A 26,501-nucleotide genomic window follows, 5' to 3' on the forward strand; every position below is an offset into this window, starting at 1 on the left:
GGACGCCCGCTGAGATGTTATTACCAGTGGGCACCCAGCTCCTTCTCTGCAGCACCGTGTTAGCCGGCGGCTGGAGTTCTCTCCTGAACTCCAGCTTCCGGCTCTCCCCACAGGCACTATGGGAGAGACGTAATGACGTCTCTCCCATAGTTCCGAGGAGCAGCCGGGCGGACCCGACGGCGTCAGTCACAGGAGCGGGGTTTAAGGTAAGTATTTTTTTGTGTGTGTGTGTGTGTGTGTGTGGCACTACGGGGGCATTAACAGGGGGACTACAGTGGCATTACCTACTGGGGCATTACCAGGGGGCTCTACATGGGCATTACCAGGGGGCTCTACAGGGGCATTACCAGGGGGCACTACAGGGACATTACCAGGGGGCTCTACAGGAGGACTACAGTGGCATTACCAGGGGGCTCTACAGGGGCATTACAAGGTGGTATTACCAGGGGGCTCTACAGGGGCATTACCAAAGGGCACTAACGGGTGGCGTTACCAGGGGGCTCTACAGGGGCATTACTAAGGGGCATTACTATTTTGGCACTACAGGGGCACTACCATATGGGCACTACAGGGGCATTACTATGGGGACATTACCATATGGCCACTAGTACAGGGGCATTACTATAGGTGCACGGCCGAAGGGGGCATTAGTAGGGGGGTAATGCTGTAGGGGGCATTACTATGGGGGAATTACGGGGGGGGGGGGCAAATTACTGTCTTGCCCCGGGTGACAAAAACCCTAGTTACGGCCCTGTGTGGACATATTGTAGTTATGTGTAGGAGGCACTCTAGAGACTTCTACCTCCGTGAACAAACGTGTTTTATTTTCAACATTTTGGGGTTACATCCCCTTCATCAGGATACACACACGAGGGGGGAGGGGCCCAAAGAATATTCTTGCACCCACTCTCTAGTTCCACCACTGGAAAGAGATGTTAATGTGCAAGCGCAGTGCAGTCATGTAGTCGCAAACAAAACGTGCCTCACTGTGCTGCTTATTTTCAGCTATACAGATCTTGAAATATGTTAGCAAATTACATTTCACTCTAAATCAGCCCTGTCCTATATCCATTCCACTACTTTGCATTAAAATCCAAGGAGTATCAGTTTTTATATGAATTTGTGCTGAAGTGTACCAAATACCTAATTCTAATGAAGCTATGGCCACCAATCGGTTCTCATCTATCTCTTTAATTACACTAAGATTTGCTTATTGTTATACATGATCATTGTCATTTATTTGACTCTAAGGGGTATATTTACTAATGTACGTGTTTATAGAAGTGGAGGTGTTGCCCATAGTAAGCATTCATATGCTACTTATCATTTATCTAGTATATTTCAGAAAATAGCTAGAATCTGATTGGTTGCTATGGGCAACACCTTCACTTCTATAATTCCGCACTTTAGTAAATATACCCCTAATAGTCAACTGGGGTACGCTCCCTTTCCACTTTGTTTCTGACAATAATACCCTGTCTGTAATTGCTACATTGTACATTCAGTATATACAATTTTCCATGAGTTTATAACTTTAGAGCAACCTATATAACCTCTGCAGTATGGAATAAAACTAGTGATTCGGACAAGCCAAGATCAAAGGAGAATTAATCAACTCAGCCTTTGAAGACTAAATTATATTCCTTGCGCAAATAGAGGACCAAATATAGAGAGGCCACCATTATATTAAATGACACATTTTTACATCCTCTACTAAAGCATGCCTATGTACATGTACAAATGGCATACTCTTATAATGGAAAAATGAGAACAGCCTTAAAAAGTGTCTGCTTTCCCTTTTATGGTTATCAAAAATACAATCCGGCAATGTACAAATATTCTGCATGTGAGTTTATGTTGGGGAGTTATATCTCTTTAGAAATAAAATATACAATGTTTTAAATTTTGTAGAAGACTAGGGGCTCTCTATGTCAGTCCCCCTACAGATCAAGTGTTCAGGATTTCTTCAATTATGCACGAGTGAGATAATTTATTTTGCTTAATCGGTAATTAAGCCAATGGTTTCTGCAGGCAGAAAACATGCTGTTAGGGGTACTTAAGGATTATAGGCCCTGATTCAGAGCCAGACGCTCTGACCAGGGCGCTCGCTCTGAATCAGGATCGTCCTATTTAAATGTGGAGCGGCCTTTTGGACGCTCGCATAGCTGTGGGTTACCACCCACAGCTTATGCGAGAGTCCATGATGATGGTCGCGACGGTCATGACCATCGCGACCATCGGGCTTGCGACGAGACCCTGCGGTAGGGTCTCGTGGCCGTAAGCCCTGGAGTGATTTTGGCTCTATCAGTGGGGCCGGACCCAGACGGTAGGCGTTCCCATGGGAACGCCTCCGTCTGGCAGCCATGCCCCCGGCACGCCCACCAAAGGGGGCGTGCTGTCAGTCACCATCGACAGCACGCCCCCTTTGGTGCGAGACCCGGAGCGACAGCTTGGCTGTCGCTGTCCGGGTCTCGCACATGCGCACGACGGAGCTCCCTCCGTCGTGCACATGCGCATTTGGGTAACATCGACCCGCTTGCGAGCGTCCTGCGCTCACAAGCGGGTCTGAATGAGACCCATAGTTTATAGGCTACTCTAGCAGTATAAAAAGAAAATTATAGCACTTAGAATTAAAAAGAAGAAACAGGATTTAGGTAATAACCATTTTTGTTCTATTATCTTATTGTTATATTGTCTTATTTTGATTGAACAGTGTATATGGGTTGTTGCTATAATGAAAATATTAGTAAATACTGGTTGCAGCGTAGGCATGTATCTGCATAGTAGTAATGTTACAACGCTTCCTTATTGGCTATAAAATAATAATTTGTCGATTCGAGTGGTCAGCTCTTTGTTAACTAAACCAAAATCAGCTTCTGTACCGGTATAATCCAAGAATAAAATCAGATTCAAACTTTTCAGGGGTCATTTATATAGTGCTAGCATATTCTGGGGTGCTATACATTTTAAAAATCATCTATTAATAATGGAGGATCCGTATGTCCTCAGTAAGGATAATAGCAACCTGCTGCCGCTCGATGTTACACTCGCCGGAGCCGTCAAGTCACGGCGAGTGAATGTGCCTATTGTCCTGGGCCCTCTATGCTGCTACCTGTGCCGAAGCCTGAAGTCACGGCACAGGAATATGAATTGCTGTCGGTGTCTGAGCGCTCGCAAGCGGGTCGATGGTGCCCAAGTGCGTATGCACACGACGGAGGCGGCTCCGTCGTGCGTATGTGCGAGACCCGAATAACGACGGCCAAGCCATCATTAAGAGTCTCGCACCAAAGGGGGCGTGCTGTCGATGGTGATTGACAGCAGGCCCCCTTTGGTGGGCGTGCCGGGGGCGTGGCTGCCCAGACGGAGGCGTTCCCATGGGAACGCCTACCGTCTGGGTCCGGCCCCACTGACATCACTGATGATAGAGCCAAAAGCACTCCTGGGCTTGCGGCAGCGGGACCCTACCGCAGGGTCTCGTCGCAAGCCCGATGGTCACGATGGTCTTGACCATCGTGACCATCATTTTGGCCGCTCGCTATAGCTGTGGGTGGTCACCCACAGCTATGCGAGCGGCCAGGAGGCCACTCCAAAATGGAGCAGGGACGCCCCTGATTCAGAGCGAGTGCTCTGTCAGAGCGTCCGGCTCTGAATCAGGGCCTCAGTGCGCTCCCGGCAGCCGGGCGGAGAGGAGGTGGCCCAGGGAGGAGACTGCACATGGGCCCCCTCCTCTGTTAATACGCCCCTGCACAATTGGTTGGGGAGCCTTGAGAATCATGTTTGGGAACCTCTGGTCTAGCAATTCATCTTGCAAGGCATTTTCAAATAATGATGCAGAATAATATCAAAATGACAAACAAAGTGAAAGTGAAATGTAAACAGTACTTTATATAAACATAAAAGGTATACAATTTTAATCCTGGAGTTTAGATATAGATACGAAAAATTAAACAGGGGTAGTCAACTCCAGTTCTTCAGATCAAATATTTATTTAATCATGCACAGGTGAGTTCATTTTATTAGCTGGGTCAGTAATTATCCCACCTGCTTCCACAGACAGAAATCCACAATGTCACCTGTGAGGAAAAGGAGAGGTTGACAACAATTGCACTAAAACCAACTCACCCGGAGAAGGATTATTGCAAATGCCACTACCGCAACTATTTGAGGTTTGCTCATGGAGGTTTCCTTGTTTGAATGCAGAAGGCTTGATTTAGAGGTGGATGTAAGTAGTGTTGTGTTGTGTTGTAAGTTGTGCTCAATGAATGTTCAACTTGGTAACACTGCACATAAACAAAAATATAACTCAATGTAATTTCCTCCTGCAGTACCCATGCAGCTATGGCAAAGTCAGCACATTAGGAACACGCTCACAAATCTTAGCGTGATTCCTTCCGGAGGCACATTTTACATAGACTTGGACACATCTCCAGTATCCCCATCCAATAGGCATGGTGTAAATATATACAGTATGTTGCTGATAAAGATGACAGCATCAACTGTTTAAAACATAAAAAACGACCAAGAACGTCCAGCAAGCATCAGGACCGTCTCCTAAAGTTGATTCAGCTGTGGGATCGGGGCACCACCAGTGCAGAGCTTGCTCAGGAATGGCAGCAGGTAGGTGTGAGTGCACGCACAGAGAGGTGAAGACTTTTGGAGGATGGCCTCGTGTCAAGAAGGGCAGCAAAGAAGCCACTTCTCTCCAGGAAAAACATCAGGGACAGACTGATATTCTGCAAAAGGTACAGGGATTGGACTGCTGAGGACTGGGGTAAAGTTATTTTCTCTGATAAATCCCCTTTCAGATTGTTTGGGGTATCTGGAAAAACGCTTGTCCGGAGAAGGAAAGGTGAGCGCTACCATCAGTCCTGTGTCATGCCAACAGTAAAGCATCCTGAGACCATTCATGTGTGGGGTTGCTTCTCAGCCAAGGGAGTGGATCACTCACAATTTTGCCTAAGAACACAGCCATGAATAAAGAATGGTACCAAAACATCCTAAAAGAGCAACTTCTCCCAACCATCCAAGAAAAGTTTGGTGACGAACAATGCCTTTTCCAGCATGATGGAGCACCTTGCCATAAGGCAAAAGTGATAACTAAGTGGCTCGGGGAACAAAACATCAACATTTTGGGTCCATGGCCAGGAAACTCCCCAGACCTTAATCCCATTGAGAATTTGTGGTCAATCCTCAAGAGGCGGGTGGACAAACAAAAACCCACAAATTCTGACAAACTTCAAGCATTGATTAGGCAAGAATGGGCGGCCATCAGTCAGTATGTGGCCCAGAAGTTGATTGACAGCATGCCAGGGCGAATTGCAGAGGTCTTGCAAAAGAAGTGTCAACACTGCAAATATTGACTCTCTGCATAAACTTAATGAAATTGTCAATAAAAGCCTTTGACACTTATGAAATGCTTCTAATTTTACTTCAGTACCATAGTAGCATCTGACAAAAAGGTCTAAAAACACTGAAGCAGCAAACTTTGTGAAAATCAATACTTGTGTCATTCTCAAAACTTTTGGCCATGGCTGTAGTTACTGCTAAGTCAGGTGGATAAAGCCTGTGAGATCCACTGCAAAAGTGGTGACAAGCTGCAGGATGTTCTTTCAATGGACTTTAGGGCATATTTGAAAACTGCTGCTGAGCTGTCATCACTAGATAACCCCCTCTTGCATGTATATTACCCTGTTGTTGCCTATCAGAGAATGCACAGTCAAGCAGGCACCTATATTGCTAGTATCATAGATAGATGTTTTATGAGGAAATTTTAAGCATGCGCCTCGATGGTTACTGCCAGGAGACCAAAAGCGAATTTGGATGCTGAGAGATTAGATTTTCAGTTGACGTTCTGGAAGGTAAAGGGTGCATCTAAAGACACAGTTACACTGACACAGGCAGCCATATTGAGGCGGAGAATTTGTGCCTCCATAGGGCTGGTGCCAGAGGCAAACGCAGGATTTCTAGAGAGGGGTTTCCAAATGCTTGATTCCAAATGGAGGGGGGAGGGGCAGAAAAAGAACCATGCTCTATAGCTGGACATAGATGTACAGATTGGTCTCCTTATGTGCTGGATAGTGTATTATTATACAGTATTAATAATTGACCCTATACAGTAGATGATCTATATCAGTGCACCCCTAACAGTGCATGTTTTCCAGATTTCGTAGTTGGTGCACAAGTATATTCATTACTGGCTGGCACATTTTAAAAGATCAACAGATGCTGATAATTACTTCATTTGTGATACTGAGGGGATTCTAAAAACATACAACTATTATGCTATTTATATTGTGGTCCTCATGCTATGGGCTAGGGAGGGGGGTTTCCAGGCAACCGGAGGGGGGTTTCCAGGCAACCGGAAACCCCCCTTGCGTTTGCCTATGGGTGCAATCTTCGATTGCACAACAACAGATTAGTGCCGCAGCCGGTAGAAGTCTCAGTAGGTAGACCATCGGCCGCACCATAGCATAAAAACACAGCTGCAACTGTGTCCACCTCTGAATCAGGCCTGTATACAAAATCAGAGTGCCTTTATAGGTCAGACAACTGCTAATCACTATACACAACAGCAGCTACTGTGCATGGGAACAGAAACCAGAGGCTCCATCTGACAAGTACAGCATCACTAACACAGCCAGCGCAAATCATTTAGCAACTAGGAAATAAGCTGCAGGTGGTGTGAAGGTGCCTACACACTAGACAATATTTTACACAATTTGCCCGATTTCGACACATCGGAACAAAAAATCGCGTAAAATATATCCAAATTGTGAGTGTCCACTCAGGATCACAATGACGATGCGCATACCCGCTGGTTGTACCTTTCATTTTCAGATCTTGCCTACTGCAGGTAAGATCTGCCAATCTCGGACACAATTTTGTGCAGATAGATAGATTTTGTGCAGATAGATAGATTTTGTGCAGATTGACCTATAGTCAGATTGGACACTTTTTAGCACCATATTGTGTCCTGGAGAGCCTGGGAGCTGCTGGGGAGAGTTCAAGGGAATTGCTCACGATATCACATGGTGGGCACATTGTCTAGTGTGTAGGCACCTTAAGGGGTGAGTTTTTATTGACATTTCACCCACCCCAAACTTCAGAGTTGCAAAGGAAAATAAACATTCACAATATACAATATATTACCAGATTACTGAGCGTCACTACACAGGACACAACTATATGGCACGGGTTACTGGTGCAGCAGTTATTATTACTCTCATCATTTATTTATAAAACACAAACATTTCCCCATTATTTCCACAGAATAGTGGATACAATAGGCCTGCTTGTGCCAATAAAAAACTCCTACATTATCCTACACAGGTATAAATAAAATATTTATCCTTCCATTGCCACCTAGAAAGATGGTATGGCAGTGAAAAGGGGCGTGAAAAGATAAAGCTTGGAGTTTTAGACAGTTTAAAAGATTAAAAATGATCCTGATCCTGGTAGAATACAATTATATTCCATCAAAGTACAATATATCTAGATTAAAGGGTGTAGCATGGGTTGAGGATGTGCCCTGGGCACCGGAGTAGGCTGGGTGAGCCACCATGGGCATATCCTTGATTTTATATTCCACAATTCTTGTGATTGACCGCTGGGATCATCATCACCCACCAGGTTCCCAACAGCAGAACAGTGCTATGATAACCATCAACGAAAGCGCTCAGTGCACAGCTGTATGCTACCGATTGCCAGAGGCAGCATGCGGTTACTGTATTCCTATAGGAGACGCAGCTCTTCCTCCATACTTGCCATCTCTCCCTGATTGTCAGGGAGACTCCCTGAAATAACAGCAATCTCCTGACTCCCTGAAGAGTCTAGCAATCTCCCTGATTGCACCTTACCCCCATTATGTAGCTGTTATATACAAAAAAAAACCCAGAGCTATATATATTCAAATTGGATCACTAGTACCATTTCACTGCAGTTGTTATAAGGCACAAAGGGGGAGATGTATTAACTGCCAAAGCGGATGGCTATGCGCCCCTATCATTACCGGCGCTGATATCTACAAGAAAGCAGCGCTGATAGCCTGGGCTATGTAAGAACGGTCAGTTCGCATGACCGTTCCGCACGCTGCAGCTGTCACTATCGACAGCTGCAGCCTGGCGATGCCCTAACCCCACAGCACTGGGACAGCGCTGTCACTGCTGCAGGGGCTGCCGGCTCCAGGGCTGCACGCAATACTTGCGAGATCCAGCGCATGCTCAGTGGAGCTGGCCGGGACTGAGACACAGCGCATCATCCCTTGGCTGGTGCGCTGTGGTCTCTAGCGGGGATTGCCGGAGAGGGGGTTCTCACTCCCCGACTCCGGCTCATGAGATTCTAATACATCTCATTGTTAGTGCTTCCTGCTTTGCCTCGGTAAAGAGGTGAAGTAGGAAGTGTTATAGCGGCACATTAAGTGCCGCTATAATACATCTCCCCCAATGATCCCTATGGCTACTGTACTGTACATGCATTTTATGAAAAGTATCAGTGTGTTTTCATCAACAAGTAGATCTTACTAACTGCTTTGGGGCTTGTTTACATCTGAATGTATACCAATGTTATGGCACACCTCTCAGATGTAGCAGTACACGCCCACATTACCGCCGTACTCATAGGTGCTGCTTTCACAATCGCCCTGAAAAGCTTTTTCAAAAGTAGGCAAGTATGTCTTCATCTTTACATGCTGCGCCCACTGACTTCTGATTTGCCCTTTCCATCACATGCGGACTAGGGAAGCCAATCCCAGGTTCGGGATTGGCGGGATCCTGGGATTTAGTGGCAAATACTCCGGGATTTGAATCCCAGCATTGGTACCTCCATACCTGTGTTTTTCGGGATTAAGCTGCGCATCTTCTCTTCAGCTCGGAGGCAGCGCTGAGCAGTAGTTCCGTTGGCTCATACACTGCCCCCGGGCCTCCTACGGCTGTGTTGTGCTGCTCTGGCTCTGCAAAACTTGTTGAAGACTGAAGACTAGAGCAAAGCAAGCCTACTGTAACTTCTACAGGGTGAGGCAAGTGAATGTGTGACGCAGTGTCACACACAGCCTGTGTTTTTGTTAGTGTGGGCTGGTGGGGGCTATGAAAAATGAAAGTTATTTTATTCCTGTGGTGGCTTTGGGAGGGGGGGGGGGAGTAAATGTTTTATATTTTTTCTGTGGGGCTGGGCCAGCCCATGATGAATGTTATTTTATTCCGGTGGTGGCTTTGGGAGGGGGGGGGGGGGAGTAAATGTTTTATATTTTTTCTGTGGGGCTGGGCCAGCCCATGATGAATGTTATTTTATTCCTGTGGTGTGGGGGCTGGGCTGGGAGCCAAGAAAGTTTTCTTTTATTCCTGTGGGGCTGCTGTATGTTATTTTACTCTGTTGATACTTGAATAACTTACTAAAATTTTCCTTTCAAGTCTTTAATAATTGTATTCTGAAAATGTTACTAAAAGCAAGTCATTTTCACACTTTTATTTGTACTAGTCACTCCAGGAGCTGCAGCACTGGGAACAATACTTGATGACGCAGTGTCTAAGGGTTGGGAAATAAGCAGCCCCCCAGCTGTTGTAGAACTACACATCCCATGTCCTGCCACAGTTTTGCTGTTTGACAATTCTAAAACTGTTGCAAGGCATGCTGGAGGGCGACTTATGGCCCACTCCTGTGCTGGGTCCCAGCACTGAACGCCGCACACAATACACTGAAACTAGTTGGCTAAACACCTGTTTGCAGGCTACTAATATAAGGTTAGTTATACACACACTAGTTAGGTGTGCACCAGGGACGTGCAGTCAGGGTAGGCAGAGAAGGCAGAGCCTCCCCTGTCATACTCCTGAGATTTGATATAAAAATTATTAGAATAATACTATTAAGGTATTTATAACTTATAAACATCTTCTTAGTTTATTGTAATCATTTTTATAGTCAACACTCACCAGCTTTGTGGAGCTCCCTAAGACTGCAGGGAGGTGAGAGATGAGACAGCAACAGCTCAGCCTCGCTTCTGTATAGTCAGACACTGCCTGCAGAGCTGGGGGTGGAGCCAAACTACGAGCAGTAAGCTGCACAGTAAGAGAGCTAATAGAGGCATGCCTCTAAGTATGGGGGCGTGCCTTGAGCACTGATGGTCACCTTGGATGTGTCATGTGACCAGGAAGTGCACTGCAGTGTTTAGAGATCGGAACTCCGGGCTCGATTCAGACCCGCTCACTAGATGTGTTCGAACGCAGCGAAAGTATGCAAATCCGTGATCGCACGGCAAGTTATTAGCACACCCACTATGTCTTAGCGTGCGATCGCTCTGTGTATGCAGATGCCCACCAGCCTGTCTTAAGATGCCCACTGTCCCACGTCATCTCCAGCAAGTGTATGCAACCATCGGTAACATCAAGTACCATTGGATGCAATCGTAGCACTTGTGGTTGACAAGTGCTTGTGGTGAAGCGAGTGCTTTAGTGTGAAGTACTGTACAACCAAGTGACATGTACTGCGTCTTAATTATGCACGCCTCTTAAACGGCGTTAATACGCTCAGGCACGCCTGCGTTCGCACCACCACTCCCCCGCTTTCCTGGACCATCCCCTGTCACCACCCACAAACGGCTTGTCCTGTCACTCTAGCTAGCGAGCTGGTTAAGCGCAGCGAGCGAATGCTTCCCGATCGCATGGACTAGATTGCACATGCGCACTGCGATGTATACGCATGCACAGATTGCAAAAAATCATCTGGCTGCGTGCGAATGCAGCCTAGTGAACGGGTCTGAATCGGGCCCTCAGTCAGCAGCAGCAAGAAAAGACACAGTGATGCAGGTAGGAGAATCAATAGACACTGAAGCTTAGCGTAGTGAGGGGAGAGTTACAGTGAGTAGGGGGTGAGACAGGCTCCCGGCACTCAGACCCATACCCATGTATGCTTCCCCAGCCATTGCCCTCACCGCACATCACTGGTGTGCACATACACTATTTTCTGGGCTTCTACCACTTCATGAACTTCAACATGCCCACTTTTGCTGGCCAAGCCCCCTGGCCCTTTCAGTTCTGTATGGGGCATTGTAGCATGCGCTTGCTCCGGGCACCATAGGCCCCATTCTACACCTCTGTCTAGGGCTCCCATTATTTTCTTATAAGAAGCCAGAATATCTATGTGACCTGAAGTGTGTTCGGGCCATGAAATCAACCCCACACATCTGACTAAATTTATCCTACTAATGAGAGCGTTACGGGGGTAAAATATGTGAAAATTTAAAATGTCAGTTAAAAATTATAGGTAAGGAAAAGGGGACTGTTCTAGAAAATTAAAAAACATGGGAGCCTCCAGTATATCATAATGTTATACAATATATAGAATTTACAATTATTCGTTCATGTCTTTTCATTAAATTTTATACATCTATCGTATCTATCTATCTATTGTATCTATCTATCTATCTATCTATCTATCGTATCCATCTATCGTATCTATCTATCTACAGTATCTATCTATCTATCTACAGTATCTATCTACAGTATCCATCTATCATATCTATCTATCTATCTATCTATCTATCTACAGTATCCATCTATCATATCTATCTATATATCTATCTATCTATCTATCTATCTACAGTATCTATCTATATATCTAACTATCTACCTACAGTATCTATCTACAGTATCTATCGTATCTATCTATCTACAGTATCTATCTATCTACAGTATCTATCTATCGTATCATCTATCGTATCTGTCTATCTACAGTATCTATCTATCGTATCCATCTATCGTATCTATCTATCTACAGTATCTGACTAAATTTATCCTACTAATGAGAGCGTTATGAGGGTATGAAATATGTGAAAATTTAAAATGTCAGTTAAAAATTATAGGTAAGGAAAAGGGGACTGTACTAGAAAATTAAAAAACATGGGAGCCTCCAGTATATCATAATGTTATACAATATATAGAATTTACAATTATTCGTTCATGTCTTTTCATTAAATTTTATACATCTATCGTATCTATCTATCTATTGTATCTATCTATCTATCTATCTATCGTATCCATCTATCGTATCTATCTATCTACAGTATCTATCTATCTATCTACAGTATCTATCTACAGTATCCATCTATCATATCTATCTATCTATCTATCTATCTATCTATCTATCTATCTATCTACAGTATCCATCTATCATATCTATCTATCTATATATCTATCTATCTATCTATCTATCTACAGTATCTATCTATATATCTAACTATCTACCTACAGTATCTATCTACAGTATCTATCGTATCTATCTATCTACAGTATCTATCTACAGTATCTATCTATCGTATCATCTATCGTATCTGTCTATCTACAGTATCTATCTATCGTATCCATCTATCGTATCTATCTATCTACAGTATCTGACTAAATTTATCCTACTAATGAGAGCGTTACGAGGGTATGAAATATGTGAAAATTTAAAATGTCAGTTAAAAATTATAGGTAAGGAAAAGGGGACTGTACTAGAAAATTAAAAAACATGGGAGCCTCCAGTATATCATAATGTTATACAATATATAGAATTTACAATTATTCATTCATGTCTTTTCATTAAATTTTATCTATCTATCTATCGTATCTATCTATTCTATCTATCTATCGTATCCATCTATCGTATCTATCTATCTACAGTATCTATCTATCTACAGTATCTATCTACAGTATCTATCTATCTACAGTATCTATCTATCGTATCCATCTATCATATCTATCTATCTACAGTATCTATCTATCTATCTATCTATCTATCTATCTATCTATCTATCTATCTACAGTATCTATCTATCTATCTATCTATCTATCTATCTATCTATCTACAGTATCGATCTATCTATCTATCTATCTATCTATCTATTGTATACATCTAGCGTATCTATCTATCTACAGTATCTATCTATCTATCTATCTACAGTATCTATCGTATCCATCTATCGTATCTATCTATCTATCTATCGTATCCATCTATCGTATCTATCTACAGTATCTATCTATCTACAGTATCTATCTATCGTATCCATCTATCTACAGTATCTATCTATCGTATCCATCTATCGTATCTATCTATCTATCTATCTATCTATCGTATCCATCTATCGTATCTATCTACAGTATCTATCTATCTACAGTATCTATCTATCGTATCCATCTATCGTATCTATCTACAGTATCTATCTATCTACAGTATCTATCGTATCTATCTATCTACAGTATCTATCTATCTACAGTATATATCTATCTATCTATCTATCTATCTACAGTATCTATCTATCTAGGAAAAATGCGAGAAAAAAAATCACATAATTACATTTTAAGCTTTATAATGATCAACATTTCACTACTGTGATCTCTATCATCAATCAATGATTTAAATCTGTTTTCCAGACTGAAAACTAAATTATTTAATGTTAAAATAATGCACTTATTTTTACATTCTTTAAACGTGTAAAATATATAGTTATATATATATTTATATTATTTGCTTTCAAATGTGCATTCACACTAGAGCATACTAAACCAGATCTGTAGACAGTCAGGGAGAATAGATTAGGGAAAGAATTTGCATGCAGAGAACCTAAACGCCAAAAGGTGCGATCACCCTACCTAGGAGTCCATGAGGTTCTGACTGACGTCTCTCTGTGCCCCGGCCCTGATCCTTTCGTTTCTTGCTACCTCTGAGACTGCCAAAGCGCTTCATGAGGTGCAGTGGGCAGTGTAACTTCAGCAGGTCATATCCACAACAAACCAAAAGAGAGAGAGAGTGACACAATGAACGTAGAAGATTAATGTCCAGGTCCAAATCTCCCAGCTGATGACAGTGCTGTGATTCTGGGGAAATCTATTAGTTGATGATGTCAATTCCTGGAGTTTAGTAACTTGCCAGACTGTAGAGCACTATCATACAGCCAAGCTCTGCTACAGATCTGCAACTCATACACTGAATTCTTCTCCTTAAGTGGCGAAACAGGCTGCAGATACCATACAAGAGATCTTCCTGCTTGGGGAAGGTCAGTGTTCACTGATAAGGCTGCTTTTATAAAATTCCACATCAGGAAAGTCCAGGCAGGGGATTGTCATGTGTGTTTGTGAATGAGTTCTCTTTAAAACGACTGTAAAAGGAATCCACCCGTGTCCAGACAATTCTTGGCACCAATTGGCCGGTGCACATTCCCATTACAATGTGACATCACGCAGCTATTTTGACTTGTGCTTTGGGCCCGCAGCTGAAGCAGGAAAGCATATGCTGGTTACAGTTCATGTCAAGTGCTCTCCAGTGACTACCAGAGCCACATGTTACAAAAGCATGACCATTCAAAATACAGATTACTGTTTCCCTAGGAGACTGAAAGGCCAGGGGCTAAACTAACCATGCCACTGAGAGATTAGATTTTTCACAACTGTTAACCCATTAAGCACTGAGCACACATGATTTTCTGTATCATTCGCTGCATTTCTCTTTAAACTTTTTTTTATGTATGTATAATATTGTTGCAAACATTTAAAAATATTTCCAATGTTACATCAAGACACGTGTGAAGCTGTCTCGGTAGACCCTGGAGTACCGCAACTCCCAGCATATCCAATGTTTCTTCAATTTGATTGTAACATATTTTGTGCATTTTAAAACTCATACTACTCTCCCCAAATGTCTGGTAGGCTCACAAATTCCCAGTCTCCAGGACAGTAGACAAGCCTCTTGGATCCCATCCACAAGGGGCGTAACTAGGGGTGTGCGACTGATGCAACTGCATAGAGGCGTGTGGGCAGGGCCTTAACTAGGGCTGTGCGGTCGGTGCCGATGCACAGAGCGCAGTGTGCCCTGGGGCGGAACCAGACGCCTACCGCTGGCTGCCTGTCTCTCTCAGCTGTCGCTAACAGTAACAGCTCCGCCTCCCCCGGCTCCCACTCGGCGCACTTTCTGTATTGACATATTGACAGGAGAGATTCCTATTTACTATATTGTAAGGGGGGCACCAATGCTCTTCCTGGCACAGGACACCAAAATGTCTAGTTACGGCTCTGCATGTGGGCGCACCATTGCTGCCCCATTGCCCTTGCATCTGACTAGCAGGGTACCTGGAATGCCACCCTGCAGCTAGTAAAACTGTGGCAGTGACGCCTGTAGTGTGCTTTGGATGCTACAGACAGGCACCCTGCCGTATATAAAGCAGCACGGAGAATCTTCTAGACACTCCATGCACTGCCCTGCTTCTGGGGGCTGGCTGGCCCCGCCCCTATGCATCACATCATGACATCATGCACAAAGGGGGTGGGGCAAGCACAGGGCGCATTAAAGCCCTGTTACGGCACTGCCATCCACTTGTTCAGGGTCGTAACTAAGAGTGTGTGGCCGCACAGAGCTCAGTGGGCGACACCGTCACCAACCCCATGGCCCCTGCTTCTGGCTGCAGGCTGCCTGAAACAGCACCCTGCAGCCAGCATCGCTGCGGCAATGCTGCCTGTAGCGTCCAATGGACGGTACAGGCAGGCATCCTGCTGTAGCTTCATGACATCACATGCAAAGGGGGCGGGGCCAGAACAGGGCGCTCAGAGCCCTATTTATGGCTCTGCATTTGTTGAATTGTCTTTTTGTGGCCCCAGCTCCCCACTGTAAAGTGGCAGGAAATGCAGCATTGTATAGCAAGGGGCATGGCCTCAATTATGTAATCCTGGTGCCACATCCCCCTGCGACCCACTCCAGGATTCTCCCAGAGTATTAATATAAAGGCAGCAAGTAAGTCTTATATACTCTACAATAAATCTCAATTTATAAAGCACAGAGCTGGGCACAAGTGCCTCTGAGCTGGCACCAGTATATTAGCTGCACATACTTAAACTCTTGGGGTCCCTCGTGCTGCAAGAGGCAGATAGGGGCATGGTATATGTGTGCTAAAGGTCTGTCTCATTCATTCATCCACAAACTATAAACAGCAACTCTGAAAACTGTTGAAACTGGAAAGCGCTCTGCAGAGAATCTCTTCTAGTGACCTTGGAGTAACCATGCAGACAGGTTCACAGTTATCCCTCATTATCACTAGTCACAGACAGATAAACTACAGGGAATGATATTCCAGGCCACAACACTTATTTTGTAGCTGTATTACAGAGGCAGGAGATAACCTGATCTGAACTCCAGGAACAGTGCAATGTGTAAATGACAGTCCTCTAACCCCTGGGGGTAATCCATACAGGCATTTTCACATTGATTTTTAAACCTGCATATACAGTGCCTTGCAAAAGTATTCACCCCTCTTGGCTTTTTACCTTTTTTGTTACATTACAACCTGTAATTTATTTATTTTTTTAATCTGAATTTTATGTGATGGATCTGCACAAAATAGTCTAATTTGGTGAAGAGAAATGGTAAAAATATATAAAAAAGAATCTTTAAAAATAAAATTCTGAAAATTGACGTGCATATGTAATCACCCCCTTTGCTAAAGTTCTGGTGCAACCAATTACATTCAGAAGTCACATAATTAGTGAAATGAAGTCCACCTGTGTGAAATCTAAGTGTCACATGATCTGTCAGTATAAACACACCTTTTGTGAAAGGTCCCAGAGGCTGCAACACCACTAAGCAAGAGGCATCACACCATGAAGACAAAGGAGCTCTCCAAACAAGTCAGGGACAAAGTTGTTGAGAAGTACAATTCTGGGTTGGGTTATAAAAAATATCCAAATATTTGATGATCCCCCGAAGTACCATCAAATCCATCATCATCATCAAATGGAAAGAACATGGTACCACAACAAACCTGCTAAGAGAGGGCCGCCCACCAAAACTCACAGACCGGGCATTAATCAGAGAGGCAGCACAGAGACCAAAGGTAACCCTGAATGAGCTGCAGAGTTCCACAGCAGAGACTGGTGTATCTGTGCATGTGACCACAATAAGCCGTACACTCCATAGAGCTGGGCTTCATGGAAGAGTGGCCAGAAAAAAGCCATTACTTAGTGATACAAATAAGAAGACACAATTTGAGTTTACCAAAAGGCATGTGGGCGACTCCCCAAATGTATGGAGGAAGGTGCTCTGGTCAGATGAGACTAAAATTGAACTTTTCGGCCACCAAGGAAAACGCTATGTCTGGCGCAAACCCAACACATCCCATCACCCCAAGAACACCATCCCCACAGTGAAACATGGTGGTGGCAGCATCATGCTGTGGGGATGTTTTTCAGCAGCAGGGACTCGGAAACTGATTCGAGCCAAGAGAAAGATGGATGGTGCTAAATACAGGGATATTCTTGAGCAAAACCTGTTTCAGTCTGCCTGTGATTTGAGACTGGGACGGAGGTTCACCTTCCAGCAGGACAATGACCCGAAGCATACTGCTAAAGCAACACTCGAGTGGTTTAAGGGGAGACATTTAAATGTGTTGGAATGGCCTAGTCAAAGCCCAGATCTCAATCCAATTGAGAATCTGTGGTTAGACTTGAAGATTGCTGTTCACAAGCGGAAACCATCCAACATGAAGGAGCTGGAGCAGTTTTGCCTTGAGGAATGGGCAAAAATCCCAGGGGCAAGATGTGGGAAGTTCATAGAGACTTATCCAAAGCGACTTGCAGCTATAATTGCCGCAAAAGGTGACTCGACAAAGTACTGACTTTAGGGGGGTGAAAAGTAATGCACGCTTTAGTTTTCTGTTATGTTATCCTATATGTTGTTTGATTTACAATATAAAAAAACACAACTTCACAGTTGTTTATATGTTCTGTGAATTAAATTATGCACACCATCAAACAATCCATTTTAATTCCAGGTTGTGAGGCAATAAAACATGAAAAATACAAAGGGGGTGAATACTTTTGCAAGGCACTTTACAATCCAGCTTTTTGCTGTTTTGTAAAGGTGGATTAATGCCAAAGTGAGAACCAAAAAGTATTTCTTGGTACTGGTTAAGGAAAAATAAATTCCACAGATTTGCTTTTCACTCGCTTGGAATAGGAATAAAAAAAGCCCATCTTGACGGTAGCTCCGTCACTCACTCTACCTTCTCAAGCCCATCGACTTATGCTTTGTCACTCATTACCCTTCCTCTGAGAACAAGGGACTTGGTCAGTCATGATCTATTTCTAATAACTACCAGATACAAGTGATTCCCGCCTTGTAAAAAACAGCACTATGACAAGATGGCTGGTGCACCTCATTTTTTTTTTTTTGGCAATGCACAAAACATTTTTTCAGTTTGTCGATGATGGTGATTTTTCCATTCAATGGCAGCTTCCTGATGTTCGCCAGCATAGAATGGTGTGGAAGCGATGGTCTTCCGATGTTACACTTTTTTTACTTGCTCTGAGCTGCCCAGCTGCTGTGCTACTTAGCACATCATATTCAATGGGGGCTTTTGGCCTCAGACCCTTCCACTAGTACTAGGCAACAAGCATTGATTGCTGTTTTTGGCTCTCACTTCTCAGGGAGCCAATCAGAGATTAACACCTGCAGCATCTACAGTACAATTTAATATACTAGTAAAAGGACCCAGCATATGCTCATTGCCTTCCATATGGGACAAAGGTACTGATAAACAAACAGAGAAAATGACGGCACTCTGAGGCTAAAAATATAGTAAAAAACAAATTAAAGTTCACACAATCTCAGCACTAGATCATCATCATTATAAATACAGCTACAGAAAATGTGTGACTTAATTTTCCCCTATTTAGACTCCTAAAGACTCCTTTCACCAGGGGCTGTAGAATAGAGTTAGCAGTCTCAAAACTGCCACCAATGGCTTGTTATGTGTCTCATGATACAGAGGGAAAGGAAAAAACCCTTCCACACAAGCAGGGGTGTAGTGAGGGTGATTCCAGTGGAGCATGAGCTCCGGGTGCCAAAATGGACAGAGGGCGCCATCCAGAGTTCCAGAATTCATGGGGCGCTGCACAGTGTGACAGCCGCCTGTTAGTATTATCTCGGTTTGTTTGCTCTATATCCTAAATAAGTTACAGATCTGAGATCCGTTTCTATATTTCATGCTCCCTCAAGCTGCCCAAATTGCCTCCCTTCCGCCTCCCCCTCCTCTGTGATCATCTTCTGTCACCTCCCCCTTCCTGTCAGATTGATTACATTCACTTCTCACCTCTTTAATTCCCTCCCCTCTCTACCTTGTGATTGTGTCTTTGCCCCTGTCCACTCCTTTATTATTGGCTTCTATCACCACCCCTATCTAATCAACTATTTGCCCCTCCTCTCTCCTTTCTTATTGGCTTCTGTTCCCACCCCACTCCTTTTCTTATTGGCTTCTGTCACTGGCCCTCTCTGATTGGCTTTGCCCTTCCTCTCTCTTTTCTTATTGTCTTCTGTCACCTCCACTCTCTGATCTGCAATTTCCTTTCCCCTCTCCTCTTTGATCCCCTCCCTCCTTCTCTCCTCATTCATTCATTGTGCTTCAAAGGACTTAAAAGTGACGCATCTGAGGTAAAGTCCTAAACTTAAATTATAAAGTATGAGATTAAAAAAAAGTCACTGCTTTGCTATTTTAAGTAATGGAGGTGTTCCCAGGCATAACCAAAAAGTGTTATTTGAAAGGTCTTTTAAAAATATTAGGAGACCTGAAATGATAAGAATGGTGGTAGACAGAACATGATTAGTAGTACTCACATAATATTGGTGCAATGTATATTTGCGAAGTAGAAGCATAGCTGAGTAGAGAACTTCCTATAGGTGTTCGCACTCCAGTGAAAGTTGTTTGGGGCAGTAATTGCAGTCATAAGCTGTGCACCCTGTGGAATTTCACTCTAGCACATGTATTCTGTCAATTTAAGTTAAATGATCAGAAAATATAATACAATCTCCTCTATTGACTCTATTTAACAAAGGAGATACAAGTCAGATCCTAGGTGCTATAAATAAAGCAGTGCCAAAGGAGCTACCCCTTAATGGGGTAGATGTATAATGCAGTGAAAACAGAGGAGAAGTGTGCCAGTGGAGAAGTTACCATTGACAACCAATCAGCTTCTACCTACCATTTTATAGACTGTACTTGATAAATGCAACCTCAAAGCTGATTGATTGTTGTTGGCAACTTCTCCACTCTTATCACTGCTTCATACATCTACCCCAATGACAGATTGCATCACCTAAGCATTCCTTTCCCTCAATGGGACCTCAATGTCCAGCATGATACTGCCACTGTTTGCTGTTTTTCTCTTCACTTCAGTATTCCCCCCGCAGGCTGGCCATACCCCACTGGCACAGTTCAGTACAGGATTAAGACATTGACTTTCTTATGGGAGCCATGGTTCCACGCTACTCCTCTGCACACAAGTCATCCCCCTTCCAGCTATTAAAAATTTGGTCTGCCTGTGGCATTACCATAGGTCTCTCTTGCACATGTGCAAACCAGGTATCTTGTGCATGTGTAAACTATTGCAATGATTTTCCCATCAAATGGTTTGGATGTTATCATGTGGGAAGTCCTTCCACCATGTTATGTCAAGTAAGGGAAAAATTGTTTAACCACTTTCCTGGTGTGGTCATATCGTTTGTGACCACACAATGCTGTGCATTACCTGACATGGTTGCAAAAAATGTGACCAGTCAGAATTGACCACGGAGCGGCTGCAGGAAAATAATGTTCCATCAGCCGCCAATATCAGAGAGACCTCCTGGTCCCTCTGCATCCCTGCACCCTCGCCCAGTGCTGCCGATCCCTGCTGATTGTGCAGCATGGCAGGACCCCCCACAGAGGGGTCAGAGAGGAGCAGCACTGAGGAAACTGGCCCTAAGCCCCCCAGTGTATACCCGGTGGCTGCAGAGAAGTCGCGATGCTCCGATGATCGATATCCAGATATATCGCAAGTTGATATTTAAAAATAAATAAATATTCATATTATGTTTTAAAAAAATATATATTTTTTTATAAAATCATGTTTTAAATAGAACTGTTATTACTCCTGGACGGAATCGATGGCATAAATGTAGAGCCAACTGATGACAGCCTTGAGGGCTGGAATGTATTGTACTAGTTGTGCCGAGGGCAAGAGGTGTGATGCAGCCTGTGAGCTGTAGGAGCAGCCTTGCGGGTTGTGGCCTTTATAGTTGTGACCAAGGGACTGGTGATGTGAAGCAGCCTTGGGGCTGTTGGACAGGCTTGAAGGATGATTGTGGCCTTTATAGTCGTGGGCAAGGGACTGATGGTGTGAAGCAGCCTTAGGGCTGTTGGAGCAGCCTTGGGGGCTGATAACACTCAGGTGAGGTATGCAACAGAACGAGGGGCTGCTACCAGTGCCGCCGGGATGACACTGGCGACGGTGTGCTTAATAGTGCACGTGGAACACAGAGTTGCTAAAGGTGCCGCCGGGATGACACTGGCGACGGTGTGCTAATTTGCGCACCTGGAACCCAGAGCTGCTACCAGTGCCACTGGTATGACACTGGCGACGGTGTGCTAAGTTGCGCACCTGGAACGCAGAGCTGCTACCAGTGCCGCCGGGCTGACACTGGCGATGGTGTGCGAGGTTGCGCACCTGGAATGCAGAGCTGCTATCAGTGCCGCCGGGATGACACTGGCGATGGTGTGCTAATTTGTGCACCTGGAACGCAGAGCTGCTACCAGCTCCGCTGGTATGACACTGGCGACGGTGTGCGAGGTTGCACACCTGGAACGCAGAGCTGCTACCAGTGCTGCCGGGATGACACTGGCGATGGTGTGCTAAGTTGCCTGGAATGCAGAGCTGCTACCAGTGCCGCCAGGATGACACTGGCCACTGGATGGTGACAGACACTTCTGGGATAGGAAACGCTCCGTGCTGCCCAGATGGTACAAGCAGCACATGTGGATGGGATGCAGGTGGAGCCGCCTGGATGGAGTAAACGGTAAACACGAAACACAGCTAGACTGACTCAGGAACTCGATTGACAAGCAGCCGACAGGAACCGGAAGTACAAAAAAACTTATCACCGACATGGAGTGATGGACTGGCAGGAATTTAACATTAACAAGACCCAAACAGAGAAAGTCTCCCTTAATGATAGACCAGTGTGCAGCTGTGTACAGACAGGGGAATTAATTAGCATGCACCTGATACTGCACACAGACAGTCAGTATTTAATGTAGTGCTTTAGGCTGGAAGCTGCAGATCCTGACAGTGCCCCCCCCCCCTTGACAAGGGGTTAAGGAACCCCTAGCTCCAGGTTTTTCCGGAAAATCTGGAAAATCTTGAAAAAAAATTCTTACTAAGACAGGAGCATTCAATGATCTCATACTCATAGGCACCCAGGAGCGTTCTTCTGGCCCATACCTATTCCAATGGACCAGGAATTGAAGGGACCCTCGTGTGAGTCTGGAGTCCAGAATTTTCTCCACCACAAACTCTTGACGTCCTTGGGCAAGTACGGGTGGAGGTCTTGCTGGCCGTCTAGAGCTGTACCTGAGAGAAGAGGACACCGGCTTGAGTAAGGAGCAGTGTTGTTAATCCTCAGGTTAGCAGGCAGCTTCAGACGGAAGGCCACAATTTCTGCGATTGTTGATGGATATTAATATTCTTGGAAGACAACCACACCAAATCACCCACTTTGAAATTGCACGGTCGTCGATGTTTATCCGCCCAGATCTTGGCACGACCGGATGCTTTCATCAGACATTGGCGAACTTTTTTCCAAACAGACCGTAGCCTAACCACCGATGTGGAGGATGTCATACCAGATGAAACTGCCTCAAAGGAGTTTGCTCTAGGTGCAGCCCAGAGTTGCAAAAAAAAGGTGAAACCGATGAAGAGGAGTGACAAGAATTATTAAATGCAAATTCTGCAATGGGAAGAAGAGACACCCAGTCGTTCTGTTACTTGGAAACGAAGAATCTGAGATACTGCTCCAATGACTGGTTCATCCGTACTGTCTGCCCGCTTGCCTGTGGATGGTACCCGGAAGATAGGCTGATGTTGATACCCAGGAATGAGCAGAAATTCTTCCAAAACCGCACCACAAACTGAGTCCCTCTGTCGGAAACGATATCCATCGGTAAGCCATGAAATCTGAATATGTGGAGTACAAATAATGAAGTCAATTCTTTAGCAGAAGTCAGTTTGGTGAGTGGAACAAAGTGAACCATTTTGCTAAAACGATCGTCAATAGTCCAGATGACAGAGCAGCGGGAGGAAGATGGTACATCCACGATGAAGTCCACGGCAATATGGGTCCACGACCTGGAAGGAGTAGGAAGAGGAAGCAGTAGCCTGGACGGAGCTGTGCGAGGAGACTTGTTGCGAGCACAGACATCACAAGCCAAACCTAATTCCCGAGAATCTTGACCCAAAGATTCCCACCAGACCGAACGGGACAGCAACTCGGTAGTTTTTGCAATTCCTGGGTGCCCTGACGGCTTGGAAAAATGGAAGTCCAATAGCACCGCTTTCCAAAATCTTTCCGGAACAAACAAGACCCCCGGTGGCGTTTCTGCTGGAGCTTCCAACTGACAGGTACAAATAAGATCCGCAAGATCCCTGGTCACAGTGAAATGGATATTAGAGGTAGGGATGATGGTTTCTTTCAGTCTGGTGAGTGATTTAACTGGTTGAAAGCTGCGGAGCCAGGCCGAAACGAGATGACATAATTAAAACGAGTAAAAAATAATGCCCACCGAGCCTGTCTGGCGTTCAACCTTTGGCGGTCTCAATATAAGAAAGATTTTTATAATCAGTGAGCACCGTGACGACATGATTCACTCCTTCCAGCCAGTGCCTCCAATCCTCAAACGCCCACTTGATAGCCAACAACTCACGATTCCCTACATCTTAATTCCTCTCTGCTGAGGCCAACTTCTGAGAAAAATAAGCGCAGGGATGGAGTCTGCCATCTTCAGAATCCTACTGAGACAGTACGGCCCCCACACTGATCTGTGAGGCGTCTATTTCGACAACAAATGGGAGGTCAGTATTAGGATGCTGAAGAACTGGAGCGGAGGTAAAGGCAATCTTTAAGGAGTCAAAAGCTTGAAGAGCTGTGGCTGGCCAGTTTGCTACATCTGCTCCTTTCCTGGTAAGCTCCACAATAGGCATGACTATGGACAAAAAGGAGTCAATAAATCTCCTATAATAATTGGCAAAGCCAAGGTAGCATTGTACTGCTTTTAGATTGGTGGGCTGAACCCAATCTAAGATGGCCTTGACTTTGCTGGAATTGCTGGGATCCATTGAAAATCCTTGAGAGGAGATAATGTACCCCAGGAACGGCACTTCTTGAACTTCAAAGTCGCACTACTCAGGTTTCGCATATAACTGGTTCTCCAGGAGTTTATGCAGCACCAGTCTCACATACTTGCGGTGTTCCTCCAGGGAGCTGGAATAAATTAGGATATCATCGAGGTAGACCACTGCGACTACCCTGAGATACTCCCTCAAGACGTCAATAATGAAGTCCTGGATACAGCTGGAGCGTTTGGCAAGCTGAATGGCATCACCAGATATTCATAGTGGCCGGAATGGGTGTTAAAGGCTGTTTTTCACTCGTCACCTTCTCTAATGCAGACCAGATTATATGCGCCTCTGAGATCTATCTTGGAGAAGATGGAGGCCCCCTGGAGCTGATCGAATTACACAGAAATCAAGGGCAATGGATAGGAGTACTTCACCGTGATATTATTCAAACCTTCGAAAATCAATGCACGGTCGAAGAGAGCCATCCTTCTTTTGCACAAAAAAGAAGCTTGCTCCGACCGTCGATTTGGATGGCCGAATTAATCCCTTCTCCAATGCGTCCTGGATATATTCTTCCATAGCCTTGCTTTCAGGAAGGGAAAGAGTATAGAGTTTGCCTTTGGGAAGCTTAGCACCGGGAAGATCAATCGCACAATCGTAGTAGTGGTGAGGTGGAAGGGTGTCTGCCTTCTTTTTAGAAAAGACTTCTGCCAAGTCCTGATAAGGAGTCGGAATCCTGGAAGCTGATTCGGATTGGACAGCAGCAGCTAGGCGGACAGGGAGAGTAACGCAGGTAGAGGCACAGGAATCACTCCACTGGAGAATTTCTCCAGTCGGCCAGTTGATGTGTCTTCTGAGCCAAGGAAGACCTAACACTAACGGAGCCAGCGGACACTGGAGTAATAAGAACATGATCTCCTCAGAATGCAGGGCCCCGATGGACAACTGGATGGGAGAAGTTTGAGAGACCATGACAACTCTGGAACGTTCTTCTCCATTTAGCCCAACTACCCAGAGAGGTTGTGTTAAAGGTTCAGATGCTAGTCCCAATGATTCGAAGAAGGAGATGTCCATAAAATCCCTGCTGCAGCAGTATCTAAGAATGCTGGAACGGAAACTTGGCTGCCTGAATTTGCGGGAGAGACAAATGCAAGGCCTAGGTGTAGCTCTCCTACAACCTGCCTTTTCCCATTTTAACAGGACAATTCAAGGCTGTATGCCCTTTTCCTCCACAGTATAGGCAGAGGCCCTGGGGGCGTATTCTTCGTTTCTCTTCGGCCGAGAGCCGATAGGCACCCAACTGCATAGGCTCTCCAGGATCCGGCTGAGTTACTCAAACTGGAGACTGAGGAGAAGGTGTAGGAGGCTCTTTCTCCATTCTACGTTCTCGGATGCGGCGGTCAATACGAATGACTAGATGCATGAAGTCATCCAATGTCTCCGGAACAGTATGCTGGGCAAGGATATCTTTAATCTGGTCCGAGAGACCAAGGCGGAATTGACTTTGCAGGGTCATTCCAACCGGTCATTCGCCCATTTATGAAACTCTGTACAGTAATCCTCTGCAGCTCTTTGATTTTGTGACAGGGACTGGAGTTTCGACTCTGCTAAAGCCGCCTTGTCTGGGTCATCGTAGAGGAGGCCTAGAGCGGCAAAGAAAGTATCCACCATCTGCAGAGCACTACAGACAAAAGGCCCAGGTCTGAAGGTCACCTTGAAGCAAGGAAATAATAATTCCGACCCGTTGAGTTTCTGATCCAGAAGAAGCGGATTTGCAGCTTTCTCGGAAGTTAAGAAAGTCCTTACGGTTGCCCAAGAAACGATCCGGCAGATTGTTTAGGTTCGAGGGGCCGAGCTGAGGCAGAAACAGAAACAGAGGGGGGAGCTGCCCGTGTGTCTTCTACCTGGAGAGAAAGTTCCTGGACCTTTTGTGTTAGGCCCTGTATTTAGGCAGCCAGAATTTGATCACAATCCGTGGCTCTACAAATTTTTATGGCCGGTGATAATGTTATGATTCCTGGAGGGAATCGATGGTATAAATGTAGAGCCAACTGATGACAGCCTTGAGGGCGTGAATGTATTGTACTAGTTGTGCCGAGGGCAAGAGGTGTGATGCACACTATGAGCTGTAGGAGCAGCCTTGGGGGCTGCTTGTGGCCTTTATAGTCGTGGCCAAGGGTCTGGTGATGTGAAGCAGCCTTGGGGCTGTTGGAGCAGGCTTGGAGGATGATTGTTGCCTTTACCAGGTTAGGTATGCAACAGAACAAGGGGCTGATACCAGTGCCGCCGGGATGACACTGGCAACGGTGTGCTAAGTTGCGCACCTGGAACACAGAGCTGCTA

General features: G+C 45.0%; 1 protein-coding gene across 3 annotated transcripts in view; it reads right to left on the reverse strand.

The window, feature by feature from the left end:
• Positions 1-26,501, reverse strand: part of PRKAG2 (protein kinase AMP-activated non-catalytic subunit gamma 2) — a 457,564-nt gene that overhangs the window by 173,456 nt on the left and 257,607 nt on the right. Inside the window, exon 1 of one of the 3 annotated variants that reach the window (XM_088446443.1) lies at positions 13,620-14,134. The exons of the other annotated variants lie outside the window; for them this stretch is intronic. Coding sequence (XP_088302569.1) covers positions 13,620-13,713 — 94 coding nt within the window. The 5' untranslated portion in view covers positions 13,714-14,134. Of the gene's footprint in view, positions 1-13,619; positions 14,135-26,501 lie in introns of those variants that run through there. 3 annotated transcript variants of the gene reach the window in all.

This window comes from Taudactylus pleione, unplaced genomic scaffold (assembly GCF_031769625.1).
Source record: "Taudactylus pleione unplaced genomic scaffold, aTauple2 ptg000398l, whole genome shotgun sequence".
In the NCBI taxonomy this organism is placed as follows: Eukaryota; Metazoa; Chordata; class Amphibia; order Anura; family Myobatrachidae; genus Taudactylus; species Taudactylus pleione.